The 18486-nt window shown below is 30.8% G+C and overlaps 1 protein-coding gene across 2 annotated transcripts in view; it reads left to right on the top strand.

Moving 5' to 3' along the window:
* Positions 1 to 18399, top strand: part of Vps45 (vacuolar protein sorting 45) — a 51451-nt gene extending 33052 nt beyond the window's left edge. For both annotated transcript variants that reach the window (XM_075357113.1, XM_075357114.1), the window contains 4 exons: positions 2295 to 2453; positions 6557 to 6658; positions 12441 to 12568; positions 16229 to 18399. In XM_075357113.1, coding sequence (XP_075213228.1) covers positions 2295 to 2453; positions 6557 to 6658; positions 12441 to 12568; positions 16229 to 16442 — 603 coding nt within the window. In that variant the 3' untranslated portion in view covers positions 16443 to 18399. The remainder of the gene's footprint in view (positions 1 to 2294; positions 2454 to 6556; positions 6659 to 12440; positions 12569 to 16228) is intronic.
* The last annotated feature ends 87 nt before the right edge of the window (positions 18400 to 18486 follow it).

Here is an 18486-nt window from a genome sequence, read left to right on the forward strand (position 1 = left end):
AATATAATTTTATAAACTGTTGCCATATATAAAATATTTAATCTCCCTCGATTGTTCTCTTCTCTTAGTTAAAATATATGAAAATTTTTGTTAAAATGGTTTTTCGATTAGTTTATTGGTAAATATTATCAATCGTTTAACCTATAATCGTGAAATTTAGTGCATTAGAATCAGGCAAATGGAAGGTGTAGTAAATGAAGACCAGTTCAGTTTCAGAAAGTGCACGGTTACAAAGAAGACCTACTCATACACTAATCATACATGGCATGCTTATAAAGAATAAATTCATTTGGAGAAGGCCTATGATAATGTAGATTAAAATAAAATGTTTTAATATTTTAAGGGAAATTGGATAAGAATGTGGAATGTGAGAGGCATTTGGAAATTTTTTGATTTGACAGAGCTGGTACAAGTATGATCACTTGACTATGGTATTTGTTTAGTATGATCTTTTACATGATGCGCTGTAGTTTTTAACATTTTCATTTAGTTGCTTGTTTGTAGTGATTGATATTACAAACAAATATTGACATTTTCAGACAAATGGATAAAATTGAAGTTCTAGCTGTTATTAAGTACTTTGTTTTAAAAGGTTTAATCTTGACGAACATACAAAAATAGTTAGATTCCATATTAGAGGATTATTCCTCCTCGTTTTCAACAGTAAAAATGTGTGCTACTGAATTTAATCGTGATTATATGTCCATTCAAGATTATGAAAGATCAGTATACCCAAAAACCACTATGTCCAACAAAATTGTTTCAAAAATTCACAATGCTTTGACAAATGATCACCTGAAGGTACATGAACCTGCTGACATTATAATCATCTTATAAGTCTGCTACATTTTTTATATAAAAAAGCTTTCTGCTTGATATGTACTTGTTGTTAACAGTAAAAAAAAAAATCATATTTGACTGAACACTTCTTGACAGTGTTTAAATGTATTTAAACGTGATGCTGCTGAGTTTCTTTGATGTTTTATTATAGTAGATGAAACTAGGATTCACCATTACATTCCAGAGACCAAACAGAGGTTGGGAACAGAAGAAAGGTGTACGAAAGAAAGCAAAAAACTGTTCCATCTACAGGAAGTCATGACTACAGGTTTTCTTTTTTAATCTTTTGATATGGTGCTCTTTGACTATCTGGAAAAAGGCAGAATCATCACTGGAGAGTATTAGGCTTTACTACTGGGTCGATTGAAATGTGCTAAATATCCTGTCAATCAAATAGACAAACAAGTAGTGCTAAAAAATACAATCAAATGACTTCAGACTAAAAACTTCACATCTGGCCAAAAAGAAAGTGTTCTTTCACCATGATAATTCTTCTACACACATCTCGGTTTGTTGCTCCAAAACTCCATGTTCTATGCTTCGTAGTGCTTCCACATTCATCAGATTTGGCTCCCAGCAATTACTTCCTCTTCCCAAATTTGAAGAAATAGCTTGTTGGACGAAGATTTACACAAATGATGAAGTCAAAACCGAGACAACTGCTTATTTTACAGAGTAGGACAAATCACATTGTAATAAGGATATTAAAAAGTTGAAAAATAATCAGTCTGTATTTTTCAAATTGCATCGAGGATGATTCTTGAAAGAATTTTGTATGTTGTGTGTAAGAGTGAGATTCCCCTGTAATTGTTAGGGTCTGTTTTCTCCTTTTTGTGTAGAGGATGGATGAGGGCTGTCGTCCAGCGTTCTGGTAGTTCTTCTTTGATCCAGATATTGACAAGCTGTTGATGAAGTACAATTTTTGCTGATCTTCCTGCACGTTTCCAGATCTTTATCTGATCTCCTGCTGCTTTTTAATTCTTCATCTCACCCAGTTGTTGGTAGACTTCATTATTGTGGGATGGTTGATGTCTGATTGTGTTGTTTTGTCATTGGAGTGTTGATCTTGAAGTTTAGGATTTCTATCAGTTCTTCGCAATTTACGAGTTTGTTGAAATATTTACCTAAGATTTCCACGTTGTCTTTATTGTTACGGGCCAGTTAAACGGTTTCAATCTTTATTAGTAGGGTTGGGGATTCATATTTTTGGAGCTGATTTTTGGAGGTTTTGTAATAGTATCTTGACTGTGTTTTATTGAATTCTTCTATTGACTTCAGTGTGTCTTTATGGTGTTATCTTTTTATTCTCCTTAGGGTTCGGGTGGTTTCTTTTATTTGTTAAGAAATCTTTTCTTTGACAACTTCATATTTTATTTAATAATAATAATATTTTTAGTTTTCAAAATAAACCTATTTAATAATTTAATCCCTTTTACTGTTATTTATTTTGACAGCGTATAAGGCAAGTAATTGGTAACAGTAAAGTGCGTGATGAAGAAGCATGTAAATTGGTTATGTTGTACGCTTTAAGATATAAAAGACATTCAAATAATGATATAACTGGATTAATTTATGCGTTAAAGAAACGAGGTGTACCAGAAAATAAAACAAATGTAAGTAATTATTTTTACCATTTTGTTTTTGTATATGTATTTACTTTGATGTTACATAATAACTTATTTACAAAATACTTAAAACGGTAACTCACTTGTTAGTATTATATATTTTATTTATAAACAATTTACTAGTATGGAAATCCCTGAATGACTTTAAAACCGTTTCAGATAGAATACTGTAACTTTCAGGATAATGTATCAGTCAACTGATACCTTTTAATGAGAAATAGAATTTCAACCCCTTAGTCCAGGGGTTGTAGCTCAAATATTTTAAATGGTAACACTTTTTGTGCGGTCAATCATTTTAAAGGTCTCTTTAAGACAAGAAATATGGTATAAATAAAAAGTTGGTACGATGTCTGTACCAAAAATGGCGGTAGGATAAAATTTATATTTGAAAAATATTACGTTGATAATCTAAGGAACTGTTACTGCAAATAAATAAATTTACAGAGATTTGATTAATTGGATATTATCGAATAAATTTATTAAAAAAAATTATTTGTTAAGCGTATTGTTTACTTATTTACTTACACTTTATTTTAATAAATGTTCGAAATGTTATCCATCCGTTGTTTGACAGTGTACCAGTCAGTTGTAAGAGGATGATACTGTATTATCCAATGATTCCCTAATGATAGTTTTTGCCGCTTCTTGAATTCTAGTTTGTAAATCATCGATATCTTGGGGCTTACTATGATAAACAATACTTTTTAAACGGCCCCATAGAAAGTAATCCATTGGTGACAATTCAGTTGATCTCGCTGGCGATTCTATTTGACCCCTTTAGCCGTCTTAATCCGTCTTCCAGGAAAAAATGCATTTAAAATTTCATGTACCTGAAGACTGAAATGAAGCAGATCACCACCACCTTGTTGAAACCAAATATTTTGGAAGTCGGGGCCAACAATGTTTTGAATGTTTGGAATGATCTAGTCGAAAAGCAAAGTCTCATATTTCACTGTATTTAAATAATTAAATATTGATCGTCCACCAACAATACCTGCCTGTACAATTTACTTTGGACCGGATACTTAGTATTTGCCTCACGATACTAGTGTGGATTAATATCAGTCCAGTATGTTGTTTAATAAATTAGGATCTACATAAATATTGTTCTTTATAATTTCACAGAACTCAAATCTTTGATCATAGTCATCTTGCACCGAACAAATTTTGAAGGGTTTGAAATTTTCACTATTTAATGTGTTGGACATTGAGAAGTTGAGAAGTGGTGGGAGAACTCGTAATGGGGTTTGGTTGTAACCGATCATTAAATCAGTCGTGCATAGCATTTGTTGGGGAGCAACATCATGTTCACTCCAACAGCGAGCAGTCGTGTTTTAGCACTTGTTGAGAGCAAGATCACCTCCACCCGCAAGTCAGTCATGATTAGCATTTGTCATAAGTAGCACGGTTCCATTCCGTCAGCAAGTGTTTCATTATGTGCATTTACTATATGTCTTGTAGTTTAGTGAATCTTATTATAAATTAAGTATTGTTTATCTTATTTATCAAGTATCTTTATTCTCAAACTGGTCCAAGGGATTGTTCCAGCCCAAGCATTATCTTATACAGTCCACTATCTCCAAATCAACATAATTTTTCTACTTACATGGTATCATCTTATCATTCATTTTACCCAACATTTCTATGATTTCATTATTTTCTTTGGTTCCCTATTCATTATTTTTGGTTCTATAGGCCGCATTATTTTTTGGTTTCCTAATCCTTCATAATCTACGAATCTCTGAACTTTAGCTAATGTTATATTCTTGCGCTGCTGTTTGAGTCAAGGAATGAGGATTCTCAATAAATTCTTGCATAATCTCTTAACGATTTGTTATTTTATTGCAGATTTGGGCCTCCCTGGTTTTCCCCTATTATTAATGCTCCTCGTTTCTTCAAATTGTTTAATGGTTTTTGATACTGTACCTTTTGAAATGCGGTTATGATTATTAAATGTTGCGTTGAACAATTCACAGACTTCACTCTCCGACATAACTCTACTGCAAACCTCTACATCACTAAAGGTGTGACCCTTTCCTGTTCACTAAGTGACCTGCTGATTGCAATGTTAGCAAATACAGAAAAAATTAATTCAGTAAAAAACAGTTACAAAATAGGGAAAAAATGTAAATAACAAATCCAGTAAAGGTAGAAAAAATCAATTATACTCATTACCATTAATATAGGCAGGTTGTGCACGCAGCTTACAGTCTCCACCATAGGATCTCAGTTCATACACACTTATGCTCTCACACACAAGATGTATAAAACAGTAAGCAATGTTTTTCTCGCTGTTACTGCGGAAACAGGGCATTGTTTTTGCGGTAACTTGTACATGGTCATGCAAAGTAGGAGAGTTGGGTCATAATGGGGGCAACAAGATGAGTAGATGCTACTGAAGGGGTAGGGGAAACCACAGATGTAAATGGTAATGAACATAGCTAACCTATCACAATAAATTCTCATGAACTAAAGTAATAATGAAAGACTCTAAATGGAATATTATACGACAATGAAATAAGCTACATTTTTACAACAGCGGTAAGAAACCATTAATGATCAACTGATCAGTATGATTAGGTGACAGTATTTTTATTTATTCATTCATTAAGTTGGAACAAAAACAATTTTTTGTGTTAAACAATATAAATTTGTTAAAATGTAAATTTTACCTTTAAAATAAATTTTAATCAAACTAGATTAAATTTGAATTTAATTCAGTTTAATTTCATTTTATTTAGTTTTATTATTTGAACTACTAAATTTATTGATTTTTCAAAATCCATTCTTTATCCCGCTGCTATTTTGGTTACAGGCATCATACCAAGTTTTAATTATACCATTTTTCTTGTCTTAAATAGACCTTTAAAAGGATGTATCTCACAAAGAGTGTTACCATTTAAAATATTTGAGTTACAACCCCTGGGCCACCCCTCAAGGAGGGGTTGAAATTTTATTTCTTGTCTACAGGTTGATCAATACCTTATCCTGAAAGTTATAGTATTCTATCTGGAAAGGTTTTAAAGCGGTTGAGAATTTTCTATACATTTGATTCACTCTGTATATACTCACCTTTTTAATAAGTACAGTAGAACTCCCATTTACCAAATGTGTCTTTGCGAATAATTGGAAAATTAAAGTGCGTTTATCATACGTACTGGATATATTTTACTGTTAAATAATCGTACTAATAAAAGGATGAAAATATAAAAAATAAATGTATTTCTATTAAATTAAAAAGATTGCTCAGAACATAACATACAATGTAATAAAAAACGTATAGAGTAATATGTTATAAAAACTCCAGTGAATAGAAATTGGTAATAAAAGAATTAGAGTTTACAAAAATTATCTGAAAGAGATTAAAATTTACTACTGTATTGTTTTATAAAAAAATGTCATTTAAAAAACTTATTTAAAAAAAAAGGCTTTTTTTCTTACAAAAGATGTATCGAAGAGAAATTAAGTTACTCTGTGTTTAAAAAAAAATCATTTGTTAAAAATTACAAAGCAAAAAACTGCTCTAAGTTTAATAGAATAATATTATTGATGGTCAATAATGAAGATGTACCTTTAAAGTCTCTATTCCTCTTAAAAATACCTGTAATCTGTAGTCACTTTTAACACTGATAACATAGTCATTTTAAACAAAGAATCGTGTAGAATAGCATTTTTTCTTGAGTTCATTCTTTTAGTTTACCACAGGCCTAAATTTATGTACGTTTTGTGCTGTCTTCAAATTTACAAAAAAGATCAATTAAAAAAACCATGTAAGCACAAAGACCAATAAAAATACGTTTCCTGTTGAAGAAAAGCTTAGATTTAAAATAATATTTTAGATTTTTTAAGCAGTGTATTTATTATTGGCATTTGGATAATCAGCAACCCACTGTACTACCTATATTAAATTGATTTTTCACGGTTGATTTTTTTGGAATAAATTAAAAATTTAGATTTTTGCTAAATTAAAACTTACTGTTTATTGATTTTTAAAAAAAATTATATTCTCATCTTTTGGAAATTTTTCTTTCACATATATGTCTGAATTTCTTACAGTTATTTTTATTCGTGTATATTTTTTATTTTTTTAGATTATCTACAATGTTCTTGAATATGGTAATTTGCAAGATCAATCTGTTGGTGATATTGTATCGCAAGAAGCCGTAGTTAAAATTACAAAAAGATTTTTTAAGGTAATATATTTTTTATTGGATTGTTATTAAAAATCATTTTGAAACTGAAGCTTTTATTATTTACTAATGTAGAATAGAATACCATGTTAACAATGCCTTGTTTAAACGAGTGACAGAAAAACCAAACGGTTTTGACATTGGTCAAGTAAATCAGAAATAAATAATAATGAAAAAGTTTGAAGCGCACTTAATTTTCATTTTTATTATTTTTAAGATTTAATTGTTTTTTTAAGTTACGACCGATAAATGATGATTACTCGTATTAATGTTGCTTAAAGTTGAGCATTTTTTTTTATATCTTGTCATTTAATATTTTCTATGTTTAGTACTGTTTACCTTTCTTAGATTCATTCTTTAATCTCTTCCTGACATGTTTCGGAAGCACTCCATTGTCAAAACTTATTATATTGATACTTTAAATTTCTGTTAGTCTTTATATAACGTTTCGTCAACGCCCCTCCTTATATTTGACATGCCTTATTTGGCCTTCTTCTAGTTTATTTGTTATTAATGGTTATATTTATCTTTTATCTATTTCCTGCTTTCAATAAATTGAGGTTCTTGAAAAGGACATCTGCTTGATTATTGATCTGTTCATTTATGATCGTTTTATTGTTACTTTTTAATTTAAAGATTTGTAGATTTTTTAAATGTCATTCTGCTTCCTTTAACAAATTTGTAAATTAATTTTGTTGATTCTTCCAATTTCATTGAGGTATGCCCTTCTTTTATTAAATGCGTTGCATAATTAGAATCATTTTTTTGATTTTGAAAGTTTTCATGTGTTCATTGTACCTTAATTTTAAATTTCTTCCCGTTTGTCCTGTTTGTTGCATTGCATTTACATTTTATTTTTTATTTACCATTACTGTTGTATATATCTTTTTCTTCTATGTTGCTATCAAAAATCTTTTCTCTGTATTTATAGCCATTTTTATATTATATTTATTAAATAATTGTTTAATCGGGTAAATTTTTTTCCTAGTAAATGTTGATTTACTCCATTTAAAGATTTCTTTACGATTTGTTGTTTTAATTTCATTTAATTTATTTCTATTTTATTCATTTTTCTGATAATTTCTTTTTTATACCCGTTATTTTCTGCTAATTGAAAAATAGTGTTTAACTTTTTTTATATGCCGGTTTCTTTAATATTAATTTATATTGCCCAACTTATCATTATCTAAAAGTTGCTAATTTTTGCTCCACAGGATAATTCTAATGGTAAGCCGTGATGTTATCTGTAATGGTTTCTTTTCTGTATCTTTCAAAATCTAGATTGTTATTATAGTTTATTCTTATTTTTAAATACTATTGAAGCGTCATCTATGTATCTAATATATTCTAAGCATCTGTATTTTTTCATGATATCTGGTATACTATCTTCTTCCATATTCTGTAAGAATACTTCGCTTAGTATCGCTGATAGCGGGTTACCCGTGCCTAATCCATTCTTTGTTTCATATATTTTATTAAATTTAAACTAATTTTGTTGGAGAATTGTTTCTCAAGTTTTAATCATTTCTGTTTTTAAGTTATTATTTATTTATCTTTTCCTCATTTAGTTTCTTTTCTAAAATTTTTATAGTTTTTTTTAATGGTATAGATGGATATAAGTTTTCTATGTCAAATGACACAATTCTACAGTGTTCTGTTATTCTTATATTTATAATTTTTTTGCTACATCAATTGAATTTTTTTTTTACTATTTCGGTTTTTCTCAATATCCCCACGTCTTTTAATATATTTGCTAATTTATATGCTGATGCATTCATTTAATTTTTTTAATTTAATAGTATTGCTGTTTCATTACAAGTAGTCATTTCATATCTTTATCTTTTCACATAGTCCTTTTATGTAAAAGGCTTGAGAAAAGTACTCACATCCTAACAGATCTGGCAGATCCAAGCAGGCCATAGAAAGTCATTATTTTTTAATATAAATATGTCCTGGAAACATTTCTTGTCTTACATTCATTGGCGCTGTAAGTTGTATTAACAATAATGCTTACCTGGTTTTAGTGTCTAATTACTAACAAATGTTTATAAACTTAATTTCATGACGATTTAATTACTTTGAAAAAAGCTTTTCTTTATTTCCACATAATGAGCTGAAGTAACAGAAGCTGCTTATATATTCTCTTAAAATATATGACCTTATTCTGAAGATACTTACAACACATGAAAATTAATATTGAACTAGCCTCTCATGAAGTTACTGATAATTTCCATCTAGCAATGTAAATTTTTGTTTTTCGCACTTACGGGAAGAAAAGATTGATCCTTGTCTAACTTAATGATAGTAGTTTTATCAGTCTTCAGTAAGAATGTTGGGAATTCTCTCTGCAAGTTTTTTTTGGTATTACCCATCATGTTTTTATGTGGTTCTCGTATGAATGAGGTTTAATACCTCATCTGTACATCGGATGTGGTTCTTATGAGGTTTAATACGGATGAAAATAAAGATTCTGTGCATCATTCTTTAAACACCAGCCCGATGTACATTTTGTGATGGTCACAGTGCAGTAGAACTATCGGCAACTAAGTTGGCACAAAAAACTACTAACATTCAGCAAACATTTGGCATGGTACTATGCAGACTAAAAACATTGCAACGATAACATAAAATAGATGATATTTATTACCAAAATTTCATATGATGTTATTAAATTAAAACTAATTTAGAATCCCAGTTAATGCTATTATTTTATAGTATGTTAAATAATTATTTTTTCTACTCACTTTATTGCTGTAGCTTGCAAATTCTGAAGTCGCTGTAGTCGGTAGATTCTAAAGCGCTGATGTCCGATTCTGAATTCACATTTATCACAAAATTGTCGATGTCAATGTGCACATCATATAAATGTTTGTCTTCAATATATTTTTTTTCAATGTTGACAACATGCTTACAGACATCACTCCAGTCAGCTTCAGACACTATGAAAGTCATCTTCAGCTAACTTAAGAACATCTGACATCTTAAACGTTGTGTTTCTTTTACCCACATGCCCTTTCACTTCTCCAAATCATTCCGATGGCATTTAATTCAGGATGATAAGGTGAGAGTCATAGAACTGTGTGACCATAATTTTCTAAAATGTCAAATTTCTTTTGATTTTCTTTGTGTGATTTTATATCATATAATTCACTCTTTGTCATAGCAGGAGAACAGGTAATTCGTTGTTCGGCTAACCATTCTATCACCTCGCTTTTTAAAGAGTTATAATTTGGCTGCTTTTGTAGCAGAATGTTGTGATAGATCGTATCACAAGTACCTAGTACAAAGGTGGCAAGTTGGGAATACATTTCTCCCGTAACCGTTTCTTGTATTTTTCAGAACCCTTCAGTTTGTGATCTCCTTTCTTATTTTACTCATATATAAGTAAAGCATTGTTAATGAATTCTTTATTACAGCTGGCATGAACAATTATTAATAGTGAGCCCTTGAATATTGGTGTTTTCAGTCCCTCATGAAGGTTTGTTGTGTCTATATCACTATATAATAAATCACTAACAGCTATTCACTTCATTAAGTAAAATATATACTGCAATAACTGTTTCTATAATAACTATTTCTAGAACTTAATTATAAGTGATGTTTGAAATATGATTTTCACAGCACAATGATTACAGTAGATTAAAAATAAGTAAATGAAATTGTTAGAATTGCGTGTTATGTTTACAATTCATAAGTAGCATATTAGTCATGTACGATTCATAAATGATTCTACTATTATTAGTTGCTATACAACAGGAAGTAGGCCTAGATCACAACATCGATATGTAATTTAAAATATAACTCAACAATTATATACACTCCAGCAAGTTTATGAAACCTGTTTTTTTATATATTACCATACCACAAAAGACATATAGAAAATGACAATGTTTTAGTTTGCTTGTTACAGAGGCCAATGCATGCAAAATGCTAGTACACAGGCTTTCAGTCACTGCGCCAACATATGTGCTGATACATTTAACATGTTAGCAGTATGGATGGCCAAGTACAAGGTAACTCTGGGAAGTATTCAACCTTGTGCTGAAGCTGTCAAAAGAATTAATTGTAGTCAATGGTAATTATGTTCCCTTTGGAAGTCACAATCTTTTATCAGTGATGTTTCCACTTTGAAAGCATTCCTTATAATCTTTCTGAATAGCTAACAGCTGATTTATCACATATTATCAGATATTTTATTTTAGAAGATTTTTCAGTTTTGTGTACAGTCAGAAGTTGCAGAGTTCCAAGTAAGAATTGTACAGGGGCTGACAAAATTGAAAGTTCTAAGGTTTCATTAGAAGTTGCTGGGTAAGTTAAGATAAATTGCAATTGCAATACTTCCACAAATCAAGCAATTTTGTTCTCACTATAAATTCTTATAACAATATTTTGTTTTCAATAGATTGCTTTAGAATTTATAGGAATTAAGTCATAATTAAAAATAAGAATTACATATTCTGTTAGATATGATTAAAAACATGACATATTTTCATAAAAAAAAAAATTCTTCTGGGGCCAATCTGGATATTAGGTTGATTAAGCACAATGATTGTTTTATGTTTTGCAGATATTGGTGGATAAGAGGTGATGCGCAAGTGATTGTTATTGTCCAGTTAAAGTTTTCCCGTTGCTCTTTTGTGTACAGAATCTTTTAATTGCCTTAAAACTTCCATATATAACTATTTGCTTTCTGTTTGACCACATGGAATGGATTCATAATGAGCTATCACATTTCCAGGCGTCATGGACGAATGTCATTACAGATTCACCTTCATCTTTGACCGACTTTCACAAACTTTTTTGGTTGGGCCTATCCTTTCCCCGCTAACTATGATGGTAATTGTTTTAGTTTCCATATCGTAGTCATAAACCCAAGTTTTACTTCAAGTTATAACACTTTTCAAAACGTTTTCACTGGTACCAGCACAATTCAAGAAGGTCTTGTTATGTTAACACAATCATCTCTCTGATCACTGGTTAGCAAACATGGCACAAATTTTGTGGAGGTGTGATAAATGTAAGTTTTCCTGTTAAAATTGTGCAATATTGCCATTTTCTCAGCAATCTTTTAGGCATTTAAGTGGCCGTCTTCAAGAACCATTGCTTCAGTGTTTGTTGTGGAAGGAAGTTCAGATCTGGAATCGTCACCATCCAGTATTCTTCTTCTTTTAAAATAATTGCACCATTTGTAATACTTCATTCTGCTTATACAGTTTTCCCTAAGTGCTTACTGAAACATTTTAAATGTCTTTGTGAAAGTTTTACTGAGTTCAACAACAACATTCTGAGTTCAACAACAAACAAAATTTAACACAAACATGTTGTTCTTCAAGATTTTTGATTTTCATTTTGTTAAAACCCCGATAAGAGGTTAATATATATATGTATACTCCAACTGTTGCAGATTGAAAACTTAATAGTAGCATGACACATCAAATGGCATTGTGTTTCCAAAAGTTGTCGCTAGACTGCTATTTTTTTGTTGAAACTTGCTGTGTGCTCTGATTGGCACACTATTACAAAAGTTCTGTGTTTTTGAACAAATCTTGTATATTTTTAAACATTTTTCTGGCTTTAAAACACAATTTTCTCTCATTACTTTTTTCTTTCTGATCCGTGGATAAATTCCAAGGGTTGTATGAAAGATTTTATTTAAAATCTTACCATAAATTTTGTTATCATTAGCCTTTTTGAAAAGTAGAAATCTTTTGACACACTTATTTCTCAAATGTTTCAATTTACACTTTTTTCATTAAAAACTTATTAATTTTTTTTTCTTGTACAGGATTTAAAAGGTGTTGAAAATGTATACACACAGCATGTACCACTTGTTAAGGAAACATTAGAAGATTTAATTAAAGGAAAGTTAAGAGAAAATGCTTATCCTTTACTTGGAATGTGTCCTCCTAAAAGGTAACATTTAATTCTTATGTATATAGATAAAAGAAATGAAAAAGATTTCAGTTACTAGTAAATTGATGGATGCATCAAATTCTTTAAGAAGGTATTCATAATTATTTGTTTGACTAGATATATTGTTATAAATATTTGTTTGTATCGATTTTTACTTAAACGTCAATAACATTTGGGCTGATATGGTTGATTCTTTTCCTACTGTATTTATTTAACTTTGTAGAAGGTTGTGGCCATAAATCCATTCTTTTTTAAGTCATCACTGGTTTGATGTTCTTCTTTATTACTTTCTGTTCTGTACCAATATTTTACCTCAGCATATTTACTATATTCTAGTTTCAGTTACACGGTTTACACATTTAAGTCATTGAAGTCTACCTTCTCACTATCAATTTAAATAATTCTGGATGTGCTTAATACCCAACCTAATTCACCTGTACATGATTTTCCATAAATTTCTCACCTCTTCCCTCAAATCTTTGACCTCTTCATTTCAAATTTTATTGACCAGCATTATTTTCAATATCCTCTGTAACACTACATTTTAAAAATTATTCTTTTCCGTTCTATTTTTTCTGTTATTCAGTGGGTTTCATTACCCATTCTACACGCTAAAAGTAATACATGATTTGTTTTAAAATTTTGAAAATAAATGTAGTGTTCCATTTGAAATGCTTGACTTTTATTTAACTATATTTCCTAAAATATTACACATATCGACATAAAACAAAAATTAAATTAAAGTCTGTCTTATCAAGTTATAACAGAATCTTACATTACATCACATCACGTTCACTTGTGCCCCACCAGTCACGCGAAGAATATCCAGCTGATAGGCAAATTCTTGCCATGTTCATTGAAGTACGAGGGTTATTTTTTTTTCAAGGTCCGATTGGTGACAAAATTAAAACCACAGTGAAAATAAAATTTTTTTTATTTGTAACAAGTACTTACATAATTACGCTATTTCTCTACACAGTCGCCACTCTGATTTAGACATTTGTTGTAGCGTGGTACCAACTCTCCAATACCCTCGTCATAGAACGGAGCCGCCTATGTTTTCAACCATGTTTTTATGCTGGTCTGCAGCTCGATGTCTGTGCCAAAATGTTGTCCTTCTAGCCAGCGTTTCATGTGAGCAGAGATAAAAAAAAGGGAATTTCAAATGGGACACTATATTTTAAATAACAATTAAAAATAAATAAGCTTTGTATTTCTCAGTTTTATCTCTTTCTCAGGATATTGAGCTACGGTGAATTTAGCCACATCTGTAAGGTCTTTGTCAACTTGTCAGTAACTGAGTAACTGCATATGCTCAGATGTCAGTGGGAGTACAGTATACATACCCGCTAAGGTAGCTGATTCCGCAACTCTCCCACTACAGTGGCGCTGCTGCCCTACCATTCACAGGCTCCTTTAAATGAACAAATGACATCAAATTTTCAATTTGTCACCAACCATCACCTGAAGAAGAAGAACCTCCCAGCAGATGCCAACATCCCTACCGGAGCAGCAGGCCTGGCCAGCTCGCTAAGGGAGCCGCTGGGCGCGGACGCTACCACGCAGCCTCAGCTTGCCGCACTTCAAGCTCCCTGGCTGGCAGGCCTGGGGAGAACTGCCTCGGTCATACCAGCAGAAGACGACCAATGCCGATCCAATGCTGCGGGGCTCTGGGGGTTACCACTACCACGCTGTAGCTGGGACCCAACTACCGCTGACAGGAAGTTCAGTCAGATTCCAGTATATATGAGCCGCAACTCTCCGCCTACAGCCAAGCCAACATCACTGGAGTACAGCTTCCAGACCCAACAATACTTGTCAGGGCTACCTCACAAAATGCACAAACGACCCTTTTCAGAGCCATCACTCAAAAAACTCAAACAGCCCTTTTCAGGACTACCACAAAGTTTTAAAGTATCAAGTGCCATCGAAGCCATTCGACAATAATATATATTTATATTGGGTGTATCATGAAGTTCTCTCAGGTCTTTCATAACCTATTCTATGCATGAAAATAATGAAAACAGTTCATATAAACATATGTTCTGAAATGCGTCGTTTGCAAGTTATGGCTAGTGAAAACTGTCACTTGAATTGCAGCAATCTCGGTTAATAAGGTCATACTGAAATTTTTAGGACTTAATTAAGGGGCAGAATTAGTGATTTTTATGGTTTTTTACCAAAGAAATCAAATAAAATGTGTCCCAGAACTGATTATGCACAATTTTTTGAGAACTCGAGTGAAAACCAATAAATTGGGATAAAGAACCTTGTTTTTATGTTTAAGTTGACAATAACTTTGTTTAATGTGTGATAAACACATAAAAGATTTAAACAAAACATGTAGATAATTAAATTCTGTGAAATCGATTTCTAAAATTGATCCTTTCAGGAATCATATTCCTCTGCACTGTATAAATTATATTAATCTGATCAACCCAATAATAGTTTTTTAATTATTTATTCTGAACTTGGGTTGATTGGATTAATATTATATATATATCATAATTAAATATGTATATGCATATACACAAGGTTTGATAAAACCGGGTTCTAATCCCAGTCAGGCATGGCATTTTCACACGCTACAAATCATTCATCTCATCCTCTGAAGAATGCCTAACAATGAATCTGGAGGTAAAAAAAAAGAAAAAATATTTGATTGACCCTTATCTGACTGTATAAGTCCAATTGTCGTAGTTTTTTTTTGTTATATATATTTACACAGAGGTCTATCAAGATGTTTGCTGTCAGCAAGCTCACATAACTTCATTGATGATCATTTAATACAGCATATGAAATTTTGTGAGAATTTTCTTTCCGGGTATCGGGATTGTTCATTGACAGATCTATGATCACATTTAAGTTCAGCAGCCCGCTTTTTTACCATCTAAAACAAGAGGAAGAATCCTTTAAAGTGGAATACAACTTTTTTTATATCTGTTGAGGTTAACCCTTTGTAATAAATTGAACTTCAATATCATCATTTTTTTCAAAAATGTCAAAACTTGTTAACTTAGTACCACAAATGAGCAATTAAATGCTTATATTTGAAACTTCACATTTCATCAATTGTTGATATTTGTGCCACCTCTGTGTCAGCCCAAGAACTTTCTGAACAACGCTGGATATATGTTATATCTAGCTAAAAACATTAAGCTGGAAAAGCTTAAGCTTTGAAACTTCTCTGCTTAGAGAAGGTCAAAAGGGGAAGGGGATAGAGTAATCGCACGGTGTTTCTCCTACCTGTCATAAAAGCATCGTATCATTAACATCACTCAATCAATTTTTTGAAAAAGGAAAAAATTAAAACTCTGAAACTGATATATTTTGAAAACCAGAATTTATAAGAGATCTACATAAAAAAATAATTTATATTTTAATTTTAAATGACATTGACTCCTATAATTATTACTCATTAATAAATGCCAGCAATAGGAAATAAAATAAAACAATTTTTTTTTACCTTTGGTAGAATATACGGAAAATAATTTAAAATATAATATTTGTTATCTCGCATCACATATTTAATTTAAAGTATTTTACTCCTCAAGAGATTCTAGTTGTTGCAGAATATTCAGATCGTAAAGAATGCATTTATTTTTACTACAGTTTTTTTAATTTATTAATACTGTTTTTTTTTGTTTTTTTTTTTAACAGAGTTCAAGATATTATTGTATTCATAATCGGTGGAGTTACGTATGAAGAATCTTTAGCTATACATCAATTAAATCATACTAGTACAATACCTGTTCGTGTTATACTAGGCGGTACGACAATACATAATTCACAAACGTTTTTACAAGAAGTATTAAATGCTACACAGCATTTACCTATATCTCATTCGAGAATGAATCGCAATTACCGTAATTAATGAATTAATTATTATAACAATTGTTATGTATATTAATTGGACTGATATTTGTAAATATATTAATTTGTTATTTGTACATAATTTTAATTTTTATATTGTTAAATTATATGCTATTCTTTTTCATTTTTGTTTTATAATCATTTCTTTAAAAAATATATGTAAATGAACAAAAAACGTTTTTTTAATGTTAAGTTACTGTATAAAATATATTGAAATAACTAACCAATTATTCAGATAATATATGAAAGTATTAATTCTGGATTTACATGCAAATTACTATTATCATTAATTGTAAGATTTTCTATGTATCAGTTTACAACCTAGTTTTGTTCCATATATTTTGAGTAAACATGACAAAAAATATTTGTCAGAAATTTCTGCTGGCTGGCCTGTAAATCATGACAGCGTTGAAACTATTATTATTTTTTTTGTTTGCTAATATTTATTTATTTATGATTATAATAAAGAATACATCTTGGAGAGTATACTATGAACACAAAATTACAGTTTTTAAAAGTCTTCTAGTTTTGATGTTATACAGACAAGCTCTTTCTGTAGCATGTTCCATAATTTTTGTTAAGTGTCGATGGTTGTAGTCCCTAATTTCTACATGAATGTTTTCTTGTAGTTGTTTTCTTTTCTTAGATGTCCTCATAAAACAGAGTCAAGGACCGTTAAATCTGGAAACTGTAGCAGCCTGTTTGCTGCAGATTTTTTGGAAATTATTTGTTCACCAAAAATGTTTCTATTAAATTTATACATTGTGGCTATTGCAAGTGGATTCATCTCGTGAAAACCACTTTCCAGGTCTGTTTTTCTCAATGTAAATCTTATGAAATTTTGAAGCAGCTCCTTATTCATTCTCCATTGACTCTCACAGTATCACTGTTGTTGTTTTTGAAGAACGGCCTGATGATGCCCTGTGATGCTTTTGAAACAGTACAGTTCATGCTGCTGTGTAATTCCTTGATTTTTGGTGCTCCAAATTGTAATGTTCTATCTATTTAAAAAACTGTAAAGGTGGAAATGAGCCTCATCAAATATAATCAGACGGTAAATAAATTTGTTTACTTCCCTTGCCGGTTTTTGAAATCAGACTGTATAATTCAGCCGTCGCAAATAATATGCAGGTTTTAATCCTGTACCCATCGAATCTTGTACGGGGAAAGGTGTAATCCATGTAAAATGAGCTGCACCTACATACAAGAGATGCGACGTTGAGTCACATCTCCTGGTTGACGCCTCTAGTTCTTTAACACTTTCTTGCGTACATTCCTTATTCACTCTGTCCTAGCTGACTGTGATCTGATATGTAGAAGTTCAGCAACTGAACCCTGTTGCTGGAAACTATCTGTTAAGCAACAAAACATTAATTCCTAGGGCAAATAACATTAAAATGTTGACAATATGTTTGCTGCGTTCTAACAATTGAATGTTTTTTCAAAAAAAAAAAAAACTGAGAGATTTCGGTGCATTGTAGGGTTGTTAATTTTTCCACTGTGAGTTTTCACACTACTGGCCCCAAATTCTAAAACAAAAGAAAAGATTTTAATCAGAAAAGTTGTTACTGGATCCAAACCCTGTTGTGACTTATTGGCCACCCATTAGATCTTGTAAATAAAGAAATGAAATCATGACAAGGAAACGTAGTAATATATCTACAGTTATGAAGTTCGAATAAAAAAAAAATTTATTTCATTCAATTTTTTTTTTTTTTATGTTTGCAGTTAAAATCCCTTATTGCACTGTTTTTTCAGCATTTCTGCAAAACTCTATCTTTCATGATGTTCTTCTATGATTTTTTTCTTCTTTCAATTTTCCAGAATTCAAAATTATAAATTCTTTTCCTTAATAATCTCTTTCTAATATATCATCAGCAAAAATATTTAATTCTTCTAGGACTTCTCTTTTTATAAACCAAATATGACCAAAGTTTGGTTTAACTGTTTTGCTACTGTAAATCTCAAAACCTATTTTATTAATTTATTATTATTCATTCAGAAAATGAGTCTGTAAAAACAAAATCTTCGCTTTTTAAAATGCT

The sequence above is a fragment of the Lycorma delicatula genome, chromosome 2, assembly GCF_047948215.1.
Source record: "Lycorma delicatula isolate Av1 chromosome 2, ASM4794821v1, whole genome shotgun sequence".
Lineage (NCBI taxonomy): Eukaryota > Metazoa > Arthropoda > Insecta > Hemiptera > Fulgoridae > Lycorma > Lycorma delicatula.